At 38.0% G+C, this 24,106-nt stretch overlaps 3 protein-coding genes and 1 pseudogene across 3 annotated transcripts; 2 read left to right on the forward strand and 2 right to left on the reverse strand.

Moving 5' to 3' along the window:
* Positions 1-100: 100 nt before the first annotated feature.
* LOC148737614 (uncharacterized) lies at positions 101-6,308 on the reverse strand. Its single transcript, XM_088747408.1, has 3 exons — positions 6,117-6,308; positions 3,357-3,619; positions 101-301 (listed from the first exon to the last, which is right to left on the reverse strand). Exons 1-3 carry the CDS (start codon positions 6,187-6,189, stop codon positions 176-178), a joined length of 462 nt encoding a protein of 153 aa, XP_088603534.1. The 5' UTR covers positions 6,190-6,308; the 3' UTR covers positions 101-175.
* Positions 1,824-2,449, forward strand: LOC148737615 (uncharacterized; annotated as a pseudogene).
* Positions 6,309-17,441: 11,133 nt separating the features above from the next.
* Positions 17,442-20,775, forward strand: LOC148737616 (uncharacterized). Its single transcript, XM_088747384.1, has 2 exons — positions 17,442-17,930; positions 18,843-20,775. The coding sequence occupies exons 1-2, from the start codon at positions 17,442-17,444 to the stop codon at positions 19,698-19,700; spliced, it is 1,347 nt and encodes a 448-aa protein (XP_088603510.1). The 3' UTR covers positions 19,701-20,775.
* On the reverse strand, positions 17,542-23,521 carry LOC148737617 (uncharacterized). Its single transcript, XM_088747385.1, has 4 exons — positions 22,269-23,521; positions 21,853-21,962; positions 21,315-21,484; positions 17,542-20,929 (listed from the first exon to the last, which is right to left on the reverse strand). Exons 1-4 carry the CDS (start codon positions 23,007-23,009, stop codon positions 20,718-20,720), a joined length of 1,233 nt encoding a protein of 410 aa, XP_088603511.1. The 5' UTR covers positions 23,010-23,521; the 3' UTR covers positions 17,542-20,717.
* Positions 23,522-24,106: the final 585 nt, after the last annotated feature.

Below are 24,106 nucleotides of genomic sequence, written 5' to 3' on the forward strand. Positions count from 1 at the left end.
GACATGCCAACTTAAAAACACATAATGGGGCTGGCTTGAGTTCCTTTCTAAAGATAGAGCAACAAAATTGAAATCTCGTTTCATAATAGAAGTAGAGCCAATTTTGAATCTTAAACCGTCCGAAGGAATAGGCCCCCGTGTTGTAATAAACTGTACAAAATTAATTTTAATTATTTTAAGTCTTGCCTTTTTCACAATCGTGGCCAGTGAATCCAGACGCACATAAGCATCGATATCGTTTTGTTGTGAATCCCGACTGGCAGGTGCCGTGGTTTTTGCATGGAGATTGAGCACAAAAATTCTTAAAAATAAAGAGGAAAAAAAGAGATGGGATGTCACAATTAATTGCTCAATACCTTAACAGCATTCTCCGACATCTCTCCTAGAACTTGAGTACAAAAAAAAAAGAAAAGAAAAAGAAAATAAAATAAATCTGTAGGGAGCGCATGTAGATAGGATTTAAAGAGTATAGTGACGTTCCTAAGAACAGCATTAGGAATCCCGGTCGTAGCTCAATTGTATCTTTCTGCCTGCTCTAAGCATCCCCTTAGCCATGAGATGGATCTAATTATTGCGATTGTTTTTAAGCTTCGAAAACAATGGAATAAAACTGCCTTTTGCAGAAATGCCTTAAAATGACCATTCCAGTTATCTTTGCTCCCGAGAATTTTCTTGTTAGAAGCGTGGTTGTGCTTTCATTAATAGAACAGCGATAAATTGTTTACTCAAGGCAGGTGAACATGGTTCTAAAATGGATGCGACAAATTACTCGCTTATGTGAACAGTGTTGGGTGTCCTCAAGGCACTCAATATCGCGGAGGGCCGAGCGACCACTCCACGAGAATTATAGACCGCTCCTTTCAGACCATGTGCGAGAAGAAGTAGGATTTTTCCTCTGTAGAAATCGTTGCGTTCAGTTGAGAATAAAGAAAAACCACGTTCGCAGCCAAAGGACCTGCATCACGGACGAGCTAGCCGAAAAACTCCAGTTGCCAATCACAGGATCAGAAACACTAACAGTGTATACATGCAGTGTATCAAAACCCAGACAGCTTCACACTCCTATCACTGAACTCCGGCTTTTAACAAAGGGTGGATCATCTCTGCATTTAAGAGTCAATGTTGTACCCACGATAACCGGTAACCTACAACGAACCTACTTCAACCCACAGAAACTCAGTCACCTACTGAAGGATATCCCCCTTGCCGACTCAGTACCCTCAACTACAGAAACTGCCAACATAGAACTGTAGCTAGGAAATGATTATTACTGTGATATTTTCTCTGGTGACATTGCCATGAAAGCAGTCAGTCCAGGATTAAACCTCATGGAATCCAAGTTGGGATGGATCCTAACAGGCAGAGTTAAGTGTCATGATGACAAACCAGACAGCTCCATCCCAATGTTGACCTACACGTCCAGGCCTATCAGTGTACATCTGAGTGCTCGGTCTGATGACAAGCAGCCATTAGCTGCACAAAAGACACAACTTGAAGAAGTTTTGGAAGCTTGAAACCCTGGGCATCAGAGAGCCTGTACAAGAAAATGAAGATGACACAGCTTTACAAATATTTAACGAAACAATCCACTTTGAAGACGGACGGTACCAAGTAACCTGGCCTTGGAAAGAACAGTCTCCATCATTACCAACCAATTATGAACTGGCAATGGGAAGATTGAGATCCCAAGTCAATAGACCGTCACGAAATGACAAACATCTCCAGAAATAAGATGCCGTAATCCAGGACCAAGGGCAGAAGGGAATTGTGGAAGTCGTCCCAGTTGAAGATTGTAAAAACACCTTGAAACATTACATGACTATCTTGGACCCTTGTATGTGAAAGTCAGTCAGCCATCAGCAACCCAAAAAGTCTGGTTGTGTCTGTTTACTTGTTTAGCTGTTAGGGCTATTCACTTAGAAGTCGTTCATGACATGACCGCTGAAAAATTCCTGTTCTGCCTAAGAAGATTCATTTCCACACGTGGAAAACCGAAGGAGATAACTTCCGACAATGCTTTCCAGTTCAAAGTGGTAAAGTCGACTGTTGAAGAAGCATGGCAACACCCCATGACAAGTCCTGACACACAAAGTTACCTGGCCAACGAAGGCACAAAGTGGAGCTTCATCATTGAACTGGCCCCCTGGATGGGTGGTTTCTATGAAAGGCTTATCGGACTTGTGAAGGAGTCTCTTCGAAAGAGTATCGGAAGATTTGTCTTACTATAGTTCAACTGGAAACTGTTGTAAAGGAAGTCGAAGCAGTAATCAATTCCCGGCCATTAGTCTGCGTAGTAGCTGACTTCAGCTCTGGATTCACACTCACCCCAGGAAATTTCCTCAGCCTTAACCCAAATACAGGCGTACCATCTCCAGCAGAAGAAGATCGACAGCAAGACCCAGATTTCCTTAGCGAATTGAGTTCTTCAAAAAAACTCCTTGACAAGTGACGTAAGGTTCAGAAACATCATGAAACGTTTTGGAACCTACGGTTCAACGAATGTGTTCTGAGTTTGCGTGAACTGACTCGGAACCACTTAAAAGCTCCCAGGATACAATCCTCAACCCAACCCATTAAAGGAGACGTTGTACTTCTGAAGGAAAACACGCCACGAGGTACCTGGAAATTAGCCGTTGTGGAGAAACTAATTTCAAGTACAGATGGGGAAATCAGAGCCGCAACAATCCGAACAGGCAAGTTGCTAAACCATACGCTCAACTTCTTGTACCCCCTGGAATGTGCTGTACAACGAGAAAGCCCAACCCAGCCCAACCCAGCCCAGCGGAGGTGAGGATGACCAGTATGATGCAAGCCACCAGAGAAGCAAACAAAAAATTACCACTGAGCGCCCAAACCGGAAGGTAGCTATTAAAGCAAGACAAGCCCTAATCAAACTGTTGACCATTTGATCCTGATCGCGAATTGTTATCTCGTTTCTTCAATTTTTTTTTGGCCACGATAACTCCATTTCATTCAGTTGAAAAGATTTCCTTCAATCTCGAAGATTGACAGTTAGAACTTTTTGGTTGAGGGGTGTCGCGGATCCGGATGGCCGAGCGACCACTCCACGAGAATTAGCGACTGCTCCTTTCAGACCATGTGTGATAAGAAGTATGATTTTTTCCTCCATGTAAATCGTTGTATTCAGTTGAGAATAAAGGAAAATCGCGTAGCGACACTCAAAGGATTTTTGATTTTGGTAATTGCTTATCTACAAAAGATCCGTAACGACGTTAGCAGGTGTTTAAAAATTATGTAAAATAACAAATAATGAATGCAAGTATCCCTCAGCTCTCATGAATAGCTTAAAGATAGAGAAGCGCGATTGACATTTAATTAACAGCTCGTCCATGTACCTTAGTTCCATGGTACACGTAGTTCGCTGTTTGTACCAGATCCTCATCATACTCTTTAGCCGTTGAGTTATTTAGTTCACAGTTGTGTGCTTCTGCTCCATTTTCTCCAAAATAAAAGTTAACGCTGACGCAGTTATAGTCCAGGTAGCAACGATATTCGCACGTGTCCCTGTCAATCACACTGATATTTGCTATGGAGTGGTTAATGAGACGTTCTCCCACGAAGAACAGAGTCGATGGAAAGGCTAATATACGGCATTGATCTAAAAATACAAATCATTAAAAGTTAAATAGCGACATGGGTCATGACTTCTAAAAGTCTCAGTTGTTGTTAAACTCGCCTTCCAAGCGCTTCGTACTTATACTGATAGATAGATAGATAGATAGATAGACTGATAGATAGATAGATAGATAGATAGATAGATAGATAGATAGATAGATTGATAGATAGATAGATAGACAGATAACTTATTAGGCACCGAATCCATAGAGCTAAGTCACTTATTTACACATACTCATTAAGATGCCAAGATCAAATTAAAAATATTCTTTATTTTTTTTCGAGTCGAAAAGATCTCTAGAAAAGGATTGTATGACCTCCAAAAGCCACATAAGTCTTTTCTTTCTTTTCTTTCTTTTCTTTTGATCCCTGTTGCCCCAGCTTACATCAAACAAAGTATATCTCTCTTTGTTTTTCCTTGCAATTACTCTCTGCGGAACTCCTGAAACAACTAGCTTCACAGTTAATAAAAATGATACCGAAAATTGCAAAGTGTACCTTGACGAGCCCAAACCCCGAGGATAATTCGTGCCCAGAAAACTCAATAACTTCCATTAATGTTCAATGGTGAAAGAGGCAAGAGATTTCAATCATGAACTCCCAACTTGTGCCTAATATTTGAAATAACATTTTCCTCACCTATCTTAAAGTTACTATGATAACGCGCGCGTGCAAATCCTGCTTAACTTCTAATGAGCCACTCTGATGGACATCTCTACGCAGGCATGGCCGTGTATACATAACACGACGTGTGCAGTTCACTTCAGTTGGTAAGTTCCCGTCTAGCTTAGCCGAGCTCTCTTTCTCCGATTGAGGTACACTGTACATCTTTCGAAGCTCAACAAAAGTAGATATTTGCATAAAAAAACAATGATTTTTAAGCTCTGTGAATAGACGAAAATAGCTTTGGAGTTGACGTTATGTTATCCCTAAACGCAGGACGATTTATGGCCGTAGCAAGAAATCTGAGCTTTCTTACCCTTCTTTAAAATAGTACGAAATATTTGAGTGTTGTTGAATCGATTACTTGTCTTAAAAGCTTACAATTTTCAACACAAACAAATTCTCGTCGTAAATTCTAGCAAAAACTTATTAAAGCATGCTAAGTGCATTTCGCAGGTGTTGTAACTGCGGGAAATTCGTTCGGTTTTCGCTTCCAAGCAGAAAATTTAGCACTTCCTTGTGAAAAGGTTTGGTCTTGGAATATCTCTTGGCCTCACTTCATTTAACTCTTATGCTCCCCACGTGCTCTGAAAACTTCCTGCTGCGGTACATTCATTTTATGAAATGCATGCGCCAAGCACGAACAAATTCTTAATTTTGCATTGTGATCTTTATTTTGTTTTTGTTCTGTTTTGTTGTTCTCATTATCCATATCGAATAAACTTGGTTTAGATAAAACGTGTCCATGATGATTTGATAAAAACCCTCGGAAACCGCTATTGAAGATTAAAATCTCCCCATCGCTTCATTGTGCATAAATTTTGATTGAATTAGGAAAATGCACTAATAAAGAGCTGCTAAATAAAACTAATTTCAGTATGTTCATGGTTAGACATCCATATTATCTATCTCTTAGCCACCTGTCGAGTGAGAAGTTTTGATGTTCTCGCTCATTCGCAGTCAGCATTCCTTTTCCATTATTGGAAACATAATACTCTGCCTGCATTTCAACAACTTTCTCGCTGTTTTTATTAGCTTTGAAAAAACTTACTCATTACGCTTCCAAAAATTGCGTAATTCTGTATGTACATAACACAGGAAGGCTGCTATGACGGAGATAATATGCCTCGAATGCCGAGTTCTAAAAATTACAAGATACTCGTTTTGTTATATGTTTAACACCTGTCGGCAATATGTTTTCGAGGTGTATAAATTTTTACTACGAGAATTTTCTGCAATTAAAAACAAATTATGTGAACTAAGTATGAAACCAGCGAATAATTAACTACCCAAAGAGAGATTCTTATTCTACAGGAGAATGTAAAAAGAAGGAAGGCAATTCTTTGACTTAAAAAAAAATATCCTCTCCAACTGGCTAGTTGATATATCAATTGTTATTTCCTTGAGTGCCGGGCTAACTTTAGGCTCTTCCTTCAGTTCGTGCCAGAATTAAAATAAAGGATTTCTGAAAATATATTCATTAATTTTAGATGACCTTGATAAAATTTTAGTGGACCTTTATGAGTGTCTGAAAATAATTCAGTAATTGCGGATGTTGTTCGGTTATAACTAAAAACCTTTGCAAGCACATTTCACAAATTGTGAAAAAAAAATCTAGAATAGTTTTGAATGAACAAAAGATAACAGCACATTAAAATGGACGATGAGTTTCACTACCCATTTTGTTAGCTAGGCCTCTATATACGAGAATTTTAGTCCTCGAAAATATGCGTTTCCTTTGATATATTGCTTAGCTGAACAATTAAGAGCAGAATAATAAAGGTTTCTTTTCAAAAAATGCCAGCTTAAAAACATACCATCTGGGCAGGACTGAAATTGTCCGAGAGAAAGAACCACAGAGATAGGGAACAAGAGGAGAAAAACTCCCATGTCCGCGAAAAACAGGCTGAAAAGAAATCCTTTCGATGTTTTGGAGCGGTGGAGCAAACCGAAGAGCTTAACAGCAGTTTGTTGACTGAGCTGTACCACCAATTAAGGTTACACCTCCTAAAAACGTGTTAGCCAATCACATGTTGTCGTGATATATGAAGGATGTTTCGTCACCCGTCACAGAGACGCTGTGAGATTAATTAATGTGTGCTGAAACAGTAAACTTGGTTACTATTCTCCTCAGGCAGTTATTTCCACCTTTCATTCTCTATCCGGACCAGCGCTAAAGATCTTAAAACTAGTGCAGTGAGAAGAATATGCTACCTTTCTATAACGTCAAAAATGGTTAGATACTCTAGTCTTCTCAGATAGGGACTAATAAATGGAGGTCCCGTCTCCTGCAGGGTTAGGGGTAGGAGACATTAATTTCCCATGCACGAGATTACTGTGTGATGGCTGTCCTCCCCTGGGGTGGTTGTTGGGTGGGAATTGGCTCTGAAAATCCCCCATGGGGAGTGGCAATTAACACATGTATGTATGTATGTATCCTCAGGGAATCGTCGTCTACCTGTTTTAGTAATTATAAGCAGCATCAAATGAGAAAAGAAATTTTCAGCTAAACTGTGAAAATTCAAGCGCATAAAAAAGCCTAGATATTCAAATTGATGTCTCTGTGGCATTCTGACCAAATTTCCTGAGAAATTTTAGAACAAAATTTTAGAGATCATAGCCTCAATGAGGCATATTCTTTTGTTAAGTGTCGCTCTCGCTGAGAGTTTTTTTCAGCCCGATTGCACCTGCAGTTTAAGTATTCTTTTCTCCAAATTAGTGAGTTTTTGATATGCAAATTAAAGTCGAAGAGAAGGTTCTCCTCTGATTCCAAATGAAGTTTCCATATTTAGTTTGTGAAATGACTAAGTACATCTTTTAACTTGTAGCAAGAGAGAATTTCGTGAGCGCGCTCGACACTTTCGATCGCTGTCCACACGGGCGGTCTGGCCAGAAATCAGTTGTAGCTTGTGGCGACACCAAAAAAGGAGGATTGGAGAACAACCAAACTATGAATGTTCAATATTGCCCTAAACAATTTTCACGAGGAAAGAAAAAAAGGAAAAACTTTCTCTCGACGAGAAGTCGTACATTTCCCAACCGATGTATGGAGAATGCACTGTCAAATGCCTCAACCCAACGACTGCGTATAACAATTTTTAAACCAGAATTTTCCGCATCTTTTCTTACAAAAACTGGTTTAGACGACAATATCTACCACAATAAAATCAACTTGTCCAAAATAAAACTTTTGGATATGAAATGAATAGTTTTAAAAAGGCCTTTGAAACCTCTATAGATATTCCTTTCGCTTTATTGTGCATAAACAATTATTGAATTATAAAACTCTACGTGGAAGGTTGTTTTACGCAACTACGTACGCGTGATGATGGTAAACATCGCATTTGAACTCATGGTCTACCTATCAGATGAGCATATTCTATGCCTCCACTTATCTGCGTTTAAAACCTGCTTAATCATTTTTTTTCTTATTCAGTTGGCCCACACCGTCGTAATGTCGCTAAATTTTGCTAGTGCTTGTCACCTTATCCGTCAGGTTGCCCAGCAACAGTAAATATGGGAGCCTTAAGTCTCTATGAAGACAATTTTCGAAAGAATAGGCTACTTTTTGAGATCCTATAATTCAGTGTACTTTTTGCCAAATGATGCATCTTTCAACTTGCAAGTTTGCACCGTTAAACATTGCTCAAGTTTTTCAATGCAAATTTTCTACGTCTTAAGTTTTATTTCTCCCTAGTTTGCAACCGACAAACTTTTCATCAGCAAATCGTTGATGAATCAATCTTACGGAAGACATAAAACGAAACTTATAATGTCACCGCCGCAAACACTATTTTATTATTATTAAAACAAACAAGTGCTATTCACGAAAATTGGAACTTCGAGGAGCCTACAGGCCTGATCGAGAGCTGTCGTTCAGAAAACCTCATAACTGAAGTTCATCTTTCATTTTTTTTTTCAGAAAAAAAAATAATTTCGTCATTAAGTCCCAACTGCTTCATATTGATAATCAAAATAAACATTTTCCATAAGTATTTTCAAAGTTGCGTTACATAACAAATTTTCCCATTCTTATTATTCATATCAGTTAATCTTGTTTAAGTTGAAACTTCTACACATCGAATAAACCATGCATAGGGAGTCCTTTGATTAAGTTCGAGATCTTCTCATGGCTCCACTGGATATGGTCAGTGATCGAGTTATGAGAAAATTCCTGTGACTATTTCCATAATGCTTGTATAGCATCTGCATTGGTTATTGGCGCTCAATATTACAGTTATTCCAGGTATAACGCAAGAGAGACCCAAGTGTATGCGCATGCGTTTCAAAGCGGATCAATGATAGTTTACATGATTCTGGAAAGAATGAAAAAGAAAAATCACAAGGATCTAGAATTACAGGAGAAAAATCTTTTCGAAGGGATGGCAGAGAGAATTAACTAATCCAGTACACAGAAATTATTCTGACAGCCTTTAGCTCGCTTGCATGCGATAGTTTTTGTTTTCAAGTGCTAGATTGAGCGCGGTGAATATTCGGTCGCCATATTGGACGGGTAGAGATTTGGTACGAGTGACAAAGCGCGGGGAAGGGAGAAGGGGAGATAATCAGAAAAACCGCCTGCCCGAAACCCATGATTTCTCAAAAACCGTCCCATGTCCACTGCGTGACATCCCGGACATGTCACACATTCTTGAAGGAACAATCAAATGGGACGAAATGGAACCTTTTCTCAAAAACTGATTGGCGTGTCATGTAGCAAAACAAAACGTTGAGCGATCACGGATGGAACGGTGCAGTGATACACCAAATTAAGCGGTAGCAAAAGTTGAAATCAACAGAAATTTGGAAAACGAGGAATGTAGAATTTGCAAAGCCAGACTACTCTTCCTATGGTTGGGTTTCAGGTGACGTCACAAGCTTTGCTGAAGTTAGTGTCCGCCATGTTGGTGTCCCTCGGGTGTCAAAGTTATGAATAATTAGTCGATTTCTATAGTGAAGCCCTCTCTCTTATCGCCGTATTATTTCGCCAACTACATGAATATCCAGACAGAAAAAAGCGATAGAAGTATCCGGCATTCATCTTAAGGTATCCCAGTGCTCTCTGAGTATGCCGAAAGCTTAGAGAGTTGGAAGGAAAGATGTTTGCAAAAGATCTCGGTCATTGGGGTTGACCCTGCAAGCATACCAGCCGAGAAGTTCAGTCCAAAATGCTTGCCTCCTGTAGAAGCGTCGGACTTGCTGAGTTACCTCGTTCTTGAGACCAGCTTCTACACCAAGAAGCAGTTCAAGGCGTTCAAGAGTCTAGAGGCGTTTAATCAAATGGTGTCGGGATTTGTAACCTCAGTTGTAGGCAAAGTAATCGCTGGCAAGTATGCCGTGAGAGCACGAGTTTGGCATTCACAGCATATGAGTGATCCTTTAGTGAACATTTGGGTCATTTCCGAAAACGATGGGACTATTTTGTCAGCCCATTGCTTGGGATGCAAAGCTGGACTGGCTGAGTCATGCTCACATATCGCAATTGTTTTATTTATGTTTGAGGCAACTACTAGAATTCATGGCAAGCTCGCTGGGTGTCACGAAAACTCAGACACCGAAAACTCAGGTCCCTCGAAGTGTTCTCCAAGCTTTCGAAGTGCTCCATAATTCGATAGTGCATAGCATAAAGCATGAACCAATTTTTTTTTAATATAACCGGTGGAACAATGCAACAAATCCGACGCGAAAGACGGACAACAATATCAAGAGTGATTCTTCAGTGAAGCGAATCGTGACGGCGCTGATGCCGAGTCTTCTTTCGCGTTGTTTTTCTCTTTCTGCCTCATTTAAGAACTCTAGCCCAAGGGTCGAAAAATTGTCTTCGTTTTGGGACTGGTGGGCCGAGTCTCTGTTTGTATCCATTATTATCGCGAAATATTTAAGAATTTTAACAGAGCGACAACAAGGATCTGTGCAACGAAGTACAAAATGGTAAACAAACGTCTCTTTCGGCTCGTCAAAATCACGCCACATTTTAATACTTTGATGTTGGAGCGAGCGCATTTGATCCCGTTAACTGTGAATGAAAAGTTCAAAATTAACGGGAAAAATGGAGGTAAATCTAAGCTAAATGAAGTCTTGTGTCACTCTAAAATGTTTTAATACTCAACCATCGGACGATTTTGCGAAACGTGCAACTTGCGGCCTTGCTTTTGCTGCTTCAGTTGGATCAAGACCCAAAAGGTCAAAATACACGCGGGATTACCAGGAGTGATCATGAGTCGAGTTTATCTCTTGAATTTTCGAGGAGTCTGAGTTTTCGGTGTCTGAGGTCTGAGGTCTGAGTTTTCGGGGTGTGAGTTTTCGTGACACCCTAAGCTTACTTGCACTCAGGTAAAATGCTCATGGATTTTGCCGACATAGGTCAATGAAGTGCTGTATGCGAGGGCTAAAGACATCGATTTCTCATCGGCTAAGAAGCTCAAAGAAAAGCTCGACCAAAAAATCGAGGATCTACAACAGCCGCAAGCCTCGAACCATACAACAACTTCTAGTTCCTCCTGTTCTTCCCCTTGATTTGTGATGATCTTAGGTATAGCGCATTAGATCATATATATAATGAATTTTGCGCTATAGAGATAATAAAATTATTAAATTATTATACGAAAAAATCCTTAGGGCTTTATGCTTTCCACTTTTGCTCGAACAGCCAACAATAATGCATAAAACCATCCCTTCTTTCTCACATGAACTCTTCGTTAGATACGGTTTGTTTACGCTCGAGGGACACCAAGATGGCGGATATTAACCGTTGCTAAGGTATTGGTCACGTGGGTGAAACCCAAGGATACGGGAGACGGCAACTTACATTTGAACGGAAAATTTATTTTGATCTTATAAAGAAAGGAATACAAGGGCCCTGAGTTTTACGATATAGCGAACAAACCTTTGTAAGTGAAGGTGTAGTCTGATCGTCCGGGTGAGCGTAGTCCTGAGAAGGACTGTTGTCGGTGGTAGTGACTGACGTTTCGACAACCTGTGCGGAAGTCATCATCAGAGTCAAGTGACTCTGATGATGACTTCCCCACAGGTTGTCGAAACGTCAGTCACTACCACCGACAACAGTCCTTCTCAGGACTACACTCACTCGGACGATCAGACTACACCTTCACATGTTACCCCCCAGGTTCAAACCATTTACTGCAAAACCTTTCTACGGCTATGCAGTAAATAACTTTGGAATTTGAATTCATTCAGATTATAACTACATTCTAAATATAACCAAATAACTAAATCATACTGAACTGACTAACTAACAAACTAACTTATTTTAAACTAACTAGATATTTCAACACGGCAAAAAAACTAGCGTTCACCCTACGGAAAACAAAAGTTGAATTCACGGAATACGTGGCAATTTACTAAAGTTTACCCGCGTTTTGCCTACGGAAAATCTGACGTTTTCTGTGCGTTTTCGCATCAGTGAATCCCAGTATTCGTTCCCTTATTCGGTAGTTTTCCTTAGCGGTAAATGCATGCAGGTAAACAATTTATTTTCCGGCATTAACCGCTCGGTTAACGCAGTACCGCAAGCAGCGTGTTTTCCTTTTGTTCATTGACGTTTTCCGAGTGAACAACAACGTATTCACCAGAGTTAACAGCTGAAAACACACATTTTCCGGGAAGGTTGATATGTGTAAATACGGGAAAACGTAATGTTTTCCAAAGTTTGCAGTTCGTTTAATGCATAGAAAATGCTATGTTTTCTTTTGTTCGCCACCGTTTTTTGCCCGGTGAATGAAATGTTCACAAGAATTATTCAACGTTTTTCCGTGATAGCGAAATCGACGAAATTCATGGAAACGCATTTTCCGGCGTTTTACCTCTCATTGTTGTTCAGTTAATCTATGGAAAATAACAATATGTATTCTGCCATTTACAGCCGTTTTGCGCATTCGAACGCTATGTTCACTGGAATTAACCAACCAAAAGCATGCATTAATATTCCGGTATTTTCTGCAAAGGTGAATTCGTGCAAGGGATGCATTTTCCCGCGCTTACCACCGCTCGGTTAATCGTTGTTCGTCAAATTTCACTTCTTGGACTCAACTGTACTGCAGGTTCTCAAAGCATTTTGTCCTATTTCCCTCTCCCAGACAGGATAAGCCCTCTTTAATAATTATCACCAAGTTTATTAATGCACAGTGATATTAGCGGTACAATTTATTCAGAGTCCAAAATAGAGCCTGATAACAATCGTGTTTCTTAGCCTTATTTAACTTTACACATTTTTCTGTCTAAAGCCAAAAAGAGGCAAAACTTAACCTTTACAGTACAACTGATATGATAAAGTTTGAAGGATGTACTGTCTGAAAAGTCATGTGTGAATCAATATATACAAGCTATGACCAGAAAAGTGATTTCTAGATACATGTTTAAATTTCTAAACTTCTATTATAAGCATTTTGCAGGAATGAGTGTCAAGGTTTGAGGAAAAAATAATATGTGAACTTCATGTGCCGAGGGAATCAAGGCAACATGCTGAGAATGTCACCTTACATTTAATCTTACATCTGCATTAAATCTACTTGAAACACTTCTGATGTTTAAAATTGAGACACTACTCGATCTGATGGAGAGCTAGAGAACTATAAAAGAGAGAATGAAAATTTTAGCTTCCTCTCAAATAGCAGATACATCCAGGATTTTGGGCTCTTTAAAATGAGCATGGCAAATTGTCCTCACAGATAAAAGCTCACTGGTATGCACAATTTAGTCAAATATGAAGTAGTGTAATAATGTTCAAAAATCCATTCATATATATGTGAATTATTTGCTATAACAAACACCTGCATTCAATCCTGGACATAAGTGCCAAATAGTGATCAGGGAAGGGAAAATATTCTAGAGACTGAATTCACTTTCCATTGACAATAACTTAAATGTAGGCTGCTCAATAACTTTAATTGCTCAAAGTATTACATTTTAGACATGTATAAGTTTACAGTCTTCAAACTCTCTTGTAATCGACCATGATTGTACAAGATTCTCACTTTAAATTTGCCAACTGAGGGGGTTTCTTGAGAGAAAATTGAAATCAGCAAATTGTCAAATTAAAAGCTTAAGTCAGACAGAATAAAAGAATGGAGATGGCAGACCTACATTATCTGTATCATTGGGAAAAAATATAGCAAGTTTATAAGAGATGGTCCCTAGAAGAGAATTGAGTGACTGTATACTAAAATTTAAATTGGATTAAAGTGGTGGCCCAGTGCAATTTTTCTGGGATCTCTCTACTATTTCTATGAATTGGTCTACCAACCCTTCTTTTCACTGACTGCCTCTTTTGCTGATTCGTCATGGAAGACTTATGCCACTGGTCTAGTATATGGAAGAAGTTGGTAACTTCTTCTCTCCTCCGGGTAACAAGGGGAGCCTCTTCACCATTGATGTGGGATCTTCTTAATCAGACTCATCCGAGGATACAAGACTAGGATGCTGGGCCTCGAGAATTGGTTCCCTCTTCGAGTCTCTTATCCAGTTTCTAAAAGGGAAAAATGTGAAAGAAGTTTTATAATACTGAATGGTGAGCAATTCCTACAATAAAGCATTTATAAAGCTCTTAAATGAATCTCAGTGTCATTGGTTTGAGTTGTTCTTGGCATAAAAAAGTTTTTTTTATCACCAGATCTACAGTGTAATTTGAACCTTAACCAGTTTTTAAATCAAACTTGAATTCAAACCTTCTGAAAGTTTTTCAAACATACAAGCTGATAAGATAGTTGAGCGTTAAAGAGCCAAAAAACTTTTTTTACCCTTTTAATTCTCTGTCGCTTCTTCTGCTCCTTCTAATACTGCTCGTACCATTTTCTTGCTGTCGTCTACGTTTCTTTGACGATGCGAAGTTTTGAGAAAGAGCATCTGAAAGGAAAGGTAGGTATGCCAAGATCAGTTATATCAAAAATATTGTCAGTTTACCGAACTGTAGTGAGCAAGGGGAAAGATGGAGCACTTGTCCCATTTAATTTCAACCCAAAGTTAAAGAGAAATTGTGTTTACGTTTATTTGGCGAAACAATCCCCGATTCAACATACCCAGAATTCTTCTTTCAGTACAAGGAGAATCATTTTGAATCTGCTCTATTTCTTTGACCTCTTTCAAGATGGTGGCTAATACAGCTTGGTTTGGGGGTTCATCCTCTCTGTGAGAAATCGCTCTTCTTTTCATTGAACAAAGACTGAATGCATAATTAATGTCTGGGGTTAGATAGCACTCTTGCGGAAACCACTTCTAAAGGTAAAATTTTGTTTAATTATAGCCTGGGCAATTCCTTCTGATTTTAATAAAGTTTTTTTGTTACTGCTGTGTTGATATTAGTTGCGAATATGACCGTTGTGACAACATAAACCAGCAATTTGCATATACTAGACTATCGAAAATGGCCAGATTGCCTTGAATTTTTAGCTTCAGCAAAAAATTATATGTATGTTGAACTTGAAAGTGAACTGTTTGGAAGTTTTTGTAGGATATAAGAGGGAATTCGAGTGTTTTGGTAATGTTTTTCTTAATGTGACGTGCAAGTCATGTTGGTCACGTAATGCGCTTCTTGAGCTCAAATACGCTTATATAAATCGCTCTAAAAATTCGTAGTTTAAGTAGCCCAAAAATTTTAAAGCATTTTCTGAAAGAAAAACCTTGTTTTTGACAACGGTTATTGTCTCAGTTTATGCAGCCATGTAACAATGGCCGATTTTAGTCGCCAAAGTCTAGCTATCTCTGAATGGGTGAAATTTTACCTGAATTATTCGTAAAAAATAGTTTTCTGGGAATCCTAGAAAGAACTCTTTAGAACCTTTGAAAAACATCTTTTGTTTTAGAATTGTTATGTAGTAATCGAATTTCTGGCGAAATAAGTTTTTTTCGGCCGTTATCTTGAGATGCACTATTTCACCGGGAACCGCTTGACCTCCAAAACAAACGTCATTTGTCATAATTTTGAGGCAACAGAGTATTCAAAAGGAAACCTTTCCCGAAAAATAGAGGTTCATAGTTGACAATATAATAATAATAATAATAATAATGATAATATTAAAACTGATGTAAAATTGTAGCTCAGAGATTATATACAAATAAAATGTGATAACTTCATTAGAATAATGAGCGTTCATTGTTATTGGTGTCAGATCGTGCAGTATATGTTTAAATAAATACTTTTGCACGTATTGAGTCAGACTGCGTGTTTAACTTTGGTTTTTGTTCGCGAATGAATAACATTTCGTGGATTAGGCAGTCCATTTTCCCGCGGCATTTCTTGAAACCCCAACTAAACCTGACGCGGCTACACAAAAACCTGTCAGAATAACTTTACCATTTAAAGACCAAAAATCGGCCGACACAGTAAGACATCAGCTGAAAGATCTTGGCCGGAAAATCGGAACTGACCTACAACCAGTTTTCGCGAGTCGTAAGATCGAGGGAAAGCTCAAGATACAAGAAGAGAAGCCCGCTTTAATTAACCACCAATGCGTTGTTTACACTTTTAAATGTGATTCGTGCGATGCGGATTATATCGGTTATACCACACGCCATCTTCATCAACGCATAGAAGAACATAAAGCCTCTGTCATTGGCAAGCATCTGAGGGAGGCCCACGGTGTAGCGTCCGCTGGCCTGGGGAAAATGTTTTCCGTTCTCAAGAAATGCCGCGGGAAAATGGACTGCCTAATCCACGAAATGTTATTCATTCGCGAACAAAAACCAAAGTTAAACACGCAGTCTGACTCAATACGTGCAAAAGTATTTATTTAAACATATACTGCACGATCTGACACCAATAACAATGAACGCTCATTATTCTAATGAAGTTATCACATTTTATTTGTATATAATCTCTGAGCTACAATTTTACATCAGTTTTAACATTTTACTTGATAATGAGGTCATGCAGACTTCGAAACGTCGTAGTTTTTTACCGTTAATTTTTATCCTCAAATGTATTTCTAAACATTCTCTGATTAGAATAATGATAATAATATTAATAATAAGGATATATACATATTGAAAAAGGTGAGAAATTCTTGCCTATTAAATAAAAAAAAATTAAAAAAAGATAGGCTTAGTGCAGGCGTCTCACAAGGGCGAGGGAAGCGTGCAATTGTTTATTAAACTTGCCATGTTTGATTTAGAGTTAAATTCAACGTTGGGAAAAGGGGCAGGGAAAGGTGAAAAATATTCATTGCCCCACTACCTCCCCTCTCTTTTTGACCGCCGCTCGCTCGCTCGCCCCCTTTTGTACAAATTTATTTCTTTGCCCAGCCTTCCGTTGCGGTGAAAATCAAAGGCGGCAGCTATAATTTTCACCCAGATAACACTGAGCACTCGCCAGCCAAAATTACGTCTGTTCTGCTAGCTAAATAAACGGCAACACTGAGAGCATATTCCGTTGTTCTTACTTCACGCTTTCCGACTCCTGATTTCTGGTTCCAGATTTTGGTTCCTGCTTTGCACCGCTGACTTCATTACAGTGCGGCCGCAATAATTACGTCTAGTGTAACGAAGTGTATCAAGTAAAGGAACATAGCACACTAAAACTGCATATTTTTTTTCTCTCGGAATGTCTTATTTGCACAGTAACTGGAGGGATCTTGACGTAAGTGGAAACTGTTGGGTTTTATCTTTAGGCACGAAATTTTGTTGACATGAGTCTACGGTATCATTGTACAGTCATGTTACTCGGTCGTACAGTTTCTTTCGACCTCTATGGTGGCCGAGAACTGCCAACAAAAATTCTTATATTTTTGTGTAATAAATGTTAGTTTCGCTGAGAAATAAATCAAAACTAATATAAAATACGAAGTAAAATGAAATGAAATCTAAAAGTAAAATGACATGAAATTTAAAAGTACACTTTAACTAAAACTAAAACCACTTTACTTTTAAGTTAAAGTAAAATGGAAATACAGTTGAATTGAAACATAAAATCAATTTTAAATCAAATTCAAAGTGCAAGTGAAAGTGAATTAAAAGTGTGAAATGTAGGTAACTGAAATGAAATACGTTTTAAAAGAAGAATGAAAAACAATATTAGTGGCAGCGCTCGGCCATAACAACATTTACATTCACTTTCAATCACAAAGTGAAATCAATTTTCGCATGGCCGAGGGCTGCCACTTGAAAAAACCGTTTTGAAACTAAAAATTACCATGGCCGAGAGCTGCCACAGTAATAATGCAATGCGCGCTCTAGACTCATCCTTAGTCCCACTCAGCAATTTCGTACTCTCGTGCTTTCTGAACCATAGAACTATGGCTGAATGGAGACATTTCGCAAATAAACAGAAAGAAAAGCGTGGTAAAGGCCAAAATGCCTCAAAGAAAGACAAAAGTGATGTTGGCTCTGAACTCACAGTACAAAGAATGACCTCAGATGTCAGTGGAAAGCAACAGAAATACTCACGAATAGGCCCAAGGGAGTATGTGGCGTTTGATTGCGAAGACCTCTCAATCGAGAATATCCGATCGGCTTGTCAGAGGCATTTTGCCAATGCGATCGAAAAGGGGATGGTTTGTGACGTTTTGGCAGGGGAACGCGGACCTTCATGCTCAAAAATGTCTCAGATTCCGGACCTTAAAGTGTTCTACGTGCGCTTCGTCAAGAAAGATCCAGCTGAGGACGAAGAAGAAGTTGTGGTGGTGAGCAGAATGTTTCTGTGTTTACTTAGATACAGATGTGTGTGAACATTTCTTTCTGATAAAAACTGGATTTTTTATTTATAGTTTGGACAGACATTACATATGTTGCCACAGGTAGCCCAAACTATCAAAATTCAGTTCAAGTTAAATTTTTAATGTATAACTTGTATTCGTTTCATACCATAAAATCCCTATTTGTAAATCCCAATTTCCAATAGACATTTTTATCAGTATGGTAGTCATCTTGAATCCCTTTATTCTTTGCTAGAAACTATGGGATGCTTAGGGGGAAAAGACAGTAAACTTATGGACTGTATAGTTGATAGTTTGGTTAACTAAATCAAATTATGGAACATGAAATTATCAGATTTCATGCATAGATAGTTAAATTTTTTTTTTATTCCAGAAGTCATAGTTTCGTTTACTCCTTGATAACTAAGACCAGAGAAAGCTCATTGTGGAGCAAACTAACAGACTTTTGGGATCAGTCTAAAACATCCCATTCTCACCATGCTAAATAATTTTTTTTTTCGGAAATATGGAATTTAATAAAAATGTAAAAATGATTTTCAAAAGTTATGTTTAACCATAATATTCAGTCTACCTATTACAGTGCATCTAGACCAACAAAGGCCACCTGAGGAAATATTGTACAAATTTTCAAACAACTATTTAACCAACTGAATAATTGCAGCAGAATTTTACCAACTTTGAGACCATCACTCACTGATTACTTGAGATCAAATACTCAAAGTTTGAAGTAAATTGAACCTGTAGAAAACAAAAGTCATTGGATAATAATTTGTAGAGAATTTTGAGTTGGGTGACCAGTAAATACAATGCAAGTCCTATGTTATTTTTTGAGTAGTAATAATTACATGTAATAATCTCAAAACTCCAATTCATTGACAGAAACGCAAAAGAGAAGGTCCAACACTTGAGAGACCAGCATCTGAAAGCAGCCCAAAGAAAAAAGTTGCAGTGAGAGAATACCCCAAGAGTTTATCAGTTGTTGAAATGATGAAACTTGGAAAGGTCATTTTTAAGAAAACCTCTACAGTAATCTACATCTACCAATTTGATTTAGAACATATGGAATGGACCACAGTTCCATGTGATGTACAATTTCTTATAGATGCTGAGCCTTTTGCTTCTGGAGGTTTCAGGAATGCCTTCAAAGCAAAAAGTTTGACCAAAGGCTACACAAGCTTAACATGGGTTGTCAAACGCTACCTTGATAAGGCATTGCAAGATATTCAGGACACAGAACAAACTCCTGAGGAGCATACTAGGAAGGTCGTACAGGGACACACCCTTGCTTTTAACTTTGCAAGACAATTGAGAGAAAGAGTGATACAAGAGCAAGTTGATGGAGAATATGGACAGGTATTGGAGTACAGGAAAATATTCATGGGTAAGACAGACATTGATGAGTTTGTTACAGTGGAAGAGTATATTGAGGGGGACTTTGTCAAATACATTAACAACAATGGTCAATTATGTGGAAAAGATAGTGAAATACGGAACAAGGCAGAAAGTCTAGCACATTTCAGTTATGAGAAATCAAAGGGAAAGCTGATGTTGTTGGATATACAAGGCTCTGGTCATACGTTATATGATCCTGAAATTGCTTCAAGGCAGATTATGGATGAAAATGGTAAAGTACAGTTTTGTACTGGAAATCTTTCAATGGCTGCTATTGACAACTTTTTTTCAAATCATAGTTGTAACAAGTTTTGTACCCTTCTTAAATTGAAAGAAAAATCATAGTACTATGTTTTAGATTGCAGTGGCAATATTTCCATTATAACAGTTTGTATTTCTATTACCTGTATTGACATGTTTGTTTTGTTTCAAGCGTTGAGTTCCATGATAGATCATATTTTACAAGTGAACATACCATATGGAAACCTTGGATTTAATTCCATTACGAATATTGATTTTTTCCAAAAGTATGGACTTTAGTTGCAATATTAACATTTAAACTGTTTACATTTCTTATGTCTATATCTAGTTAGTTGCATGTTTTGTGCAAAGCATTGAGCTCCCTGATAGAACATGTTTTACAATGAAAAACTCCATAACATATATTGATGTTCATTAGTTAGTGAATACAGCGATTTGCTGTCATTATCATGTAAGGGGCAAAATTACTAAATTGTGATTGGTCAAGACAGAGGGCATTTTTTCTTTATTTTTGTAATTGCCCCTAGCAAAATTACTTGAAAATGATTGGCTGAAAATCGCTTAGCAACGGCTGCCAAGGTAAAGAAATTTCTGTTTGTTTTGTAACAATGGCATCCTGTTTTGTGCGAGATCAGTAAGGAAACATTTTACCCCTTATATTATAAACAAGTAATCACATGGTTCCTCGTAAAATTAAGGATTAATATCACTTGTGTTTTTGGAAGTTGCAGAAATTGCCCTCGTCGCTGCGCAACTCGGGCAATTTCAGCAACTTCCAAAAACACGCATGATATTAATCCTTAATTTTATTCGGCCCCATGCGATTACCTATAAAAATATTATGGCCGCCAACATATATACATATATCATTGTTTGGGGCCAGTGAAAGTTCACAATTAACTGTTTGAGTTACCATTTTTGGGGCAAAATGCAACCATTGACCCAAATAATAAGGTTTACAAAAGGTTTAGATTGTTTTGACAAATTTTCCAATTTGAAGACAAAAAAATTCTGAGTTACCCATGATGCACCGAATATAACGATATATGTAGCAGTCATAATTTTCTCAAATAGCTGTATGTGTACTAAAATTAGAATAGTTTATTGATTGTTTGATGAATTGGATGAGTTATTAAAATGTTGTTTCATATACATATAAGCAGCTCTGCATTCATGTGGTTTTATCGTTTCGTAGTCAGGAATCATCCTTTCACACTCATTACGAAAGTCTGGCTCTAAAAAATCATCTGGCATTTGCAAGACCCCTGATTCGATGGCTGCTTCTTTCAATTGCTCCTCTGTTATTGGAAAGCCTTGAACACAAGTAATAGATCAAATTTAGCTTGTTTATAGGGGTGATACAATCGCCTAAAACATGGAAAATTAACTAAATCGTCTCTCTCTTCGAAAGTTGATCATCAAATTGTCTACTTTTCACATACAATATGCACGTGTCTCTTATTGTTGTTCGTCTTTTTCTTTGTTTATCAAACAGCTGTTTTACAAAGCTTTTCTATGTCTTGTTGATGTTCTGTCCCCTCTGGCAACCATATCGTAATTCTTCGCATGAGAACAATAGAATGTTCTGATATGATGCCATAGTGTTATAGGGCAATTCGTATCATAAATGGATTTGAATAGGAGATGTTTGTTCTCAAAATGGGTTTTGCAGTGTTGCACCATTACATACACACTCACCACAATCTTCAAGATCGTATTCTTCTGGAAAACTGTAGATGTGGTTTGGAACGCCACTAGGCAATTGCGTCTCCTTTTGAGCTCTGATTCTGTGTGTATTCCACACAGTGTTCTTGAAAATGTCAAGTTCTTTCTGCATTAACGGGATCATTATGAAAGCTAGAAGCATTCTGGATATAAAGAGAAAATACATACACAATATTATTATTTCGCCTACCTTTTAGGGTCAAAATGAACATTTTCCCAAAGTGGAATAGTTCAACAGTAAAACAATTTAGTTGTGTTACAAAGAAATCACTTTATTGAACAAGAACAATGACATTTACTGTTTTCAAAAAAATTATAATAACAAATAAAATTTGCTCGTATGTTTTAGGGTCCGAAATCTAGATCTAAATTAATTTAGGGATACATTTTAGGGCCATATTAAACCATCTTCCGAGCACCCATACCCAGTTTTGAAGGATAAATCCCATCTGGATTTGTAACGTTCACTTTACTTATTGTGTTCCCATTTTGATGAAAGGCTAATGCTTACCTGTCAGTTTTATTGCGGGGATCATAGTGACCTTGATCTTTTAGCCATCGCAAGTGCTCTTTAAAATATTTTTCCATTCTATCATGGAGTTCTCTCCACCACCTTTCAATCTTGAACGATGAAAATAATACTGTAAATGAGTATGCAAAACTGCTTGGAAATTCAAAATATTTTTTATTAAAAACTCATGCGTAATTCATGACCTAATAGCCAAATGGCAGTGGACCATTTGGTCACTTTTCAAGGATTGCAGTGGCAATGGAATAAGTAGGGTGCTAATGAGAATATAGTTTAACTGTTCATCTCCTTGGTCAAAACATGCATGGACATCCAAGCATAGTGTTAGCAGCTGTAAGGTGATGTCTACTTTTAATGCAAAGTACACATTACAACTAATTTATAACTTTTCCACACACCTGATTTGAAGTTGAAGGACCATAAACAACTGTTTCATGTGGGTCCATATCTCCATGGTGTCTTCTCAAAAAGGAATGTAGAGTAGCCATAGTCCCTGTCTCAGTGCCCTTATCTACTCTTAGAAAAGCTGGTATTAATCTGTTATTAAAAAGATACTCCAAGTACCATTTGCCAATTATTTGGGGGTCAGAATTTGATATCCAAACTTTAAGCCATAGAATCTTCCTGCTAGCTGTGTCAATGCAACCATATATGGCCAATGGGAAGGTCGAATTTTGGTATCCCATAAGTTTATCATGGCCGTCAAGAGAATGGACCCAGTTAGGTCCTTTCGTAGTAAAGTGGCCTTTTTTCCGTTCTTTTTTTGATCCAATCCCACCCCTTGCTGTAAGTCCCTCTTGATCGAGGTCCGTCATAACGTCGTACACTTGGTCACGGGTAACATTCAGGTCATATCGTTGTCTGATTTTTTTATGCATCGCTCGGTATCCAAGTAGCTTCCCTGGGCCATTTAGTTCAGCTCTAACTGCATCTTTTACATCATCGACGCCGACTTCTTTTTCGTTATAGAAAATATCGAAGTGACGAAGTCTTCTGTCCAGTGATCGAAGGCTCCAAGTGTACTCCGGAAAATCGCGCTTCAAAAAATCTAATATCTCCCGCCTTTGAAGGCTCTCATTTACATACTTTCTCATTGCTTCTTCAAGATCACCATCGTTTTTCCACAATGCTTCATTCATTTCTTTTGTCACTTTTTATAAACATAAACAATTGAAGAAAAATGGCCACAGATGGCACGAACGGGAGGGACTAAGGATGAGTCTAGAGCGCGCATTGCATTATTACTGTGGCAGCTCTCGGCCATGGTAATTTTTAGTTTCAAAACTGTTTTTTCAAGTGGCAGCCCTCGGCCATGCGAAAATTGATTTTACTTTGTGATTGAAAGTGAATGTAAATTTTGTTATGGCCGAGCGCTGCCACTAATATTGTTTTTCATTCTTCTTTTAAAACGTATTTCATTTCAGTTTACCTACATTTCACACTTTTAATTCACTTTCACTTGCACTTTGAATTTGATTTAAAATTGATTTTATGTTTCAATTCAACTGTATTTCCATTTTACTTTAACTTAAAAGTAAAGTGGTTTTAGTTTTAGTTAAAGTGTACTTTTAAATTTCATGTCATTTTACTTTTAGATTTCATTTCATTTTACTTCGTGTTTTATAGTAGTTTTGATTTATTTCTCAGCGAAACTAACATTTATTACTCAAAAATATGAGAATTTTTGTTGGCAGTTCTCGGCCACCATAGACCTCCTCTCCACTAAATAATGTTTCAGGCGTCATTTGATGTACGTAGCTTTTATAAGTGTGTCCTAACTCGTTTATCATTAGTTTCAAGATTCTGGGAGGAACAAACTGATGAAAGGTTGAATGGACCTGAACTAAATGCGTTATTACTCCCGGTTCAGCGTGACCTCCACTGGGGACTCGCAGCGAATATTTTTTGTTTTTGTTTTTAAAGCGGCACGCACCTGCTTGGCCAAAATTGGTGTTCAAATTCTACCCTTTGATATATATTTTTATAGCATCTTACCCTTCACAGTTTCTCTATAATTTATTTTACAATGTGCATATTATGATGTCCATTCTAATTGCCGAAAGCTTCTTTCAAACTCCTTGAGAGACTTAATCAGGTGGCCAGTTGTCTTTAAAAGAGGTCAAGGGATCCTAAAAATTTTGGCGGTGTTTGTAGTCGAAGAAATGTCATAATTTGGGCGTACCATGCAACCACTGATATTAAATTGCTTGATTTTCTGTGTGTAAACAATTTGGGA

The sequence above is a fragment of the Stylophora pistillata genome, chromosome 2 (genome assembly GCF_964205215.1).
Source record: "Stylophora pistillata chromosome 2, jaStyPist1.2, whole genome shotgun sequence".
Classification (NCBI taxonomy): Eukaryota; Metazoa; Cnidaria; class Anthozoa; order Scleractinia; family Pocilloporidae; genus Stylophora; species Stylophora pistillata.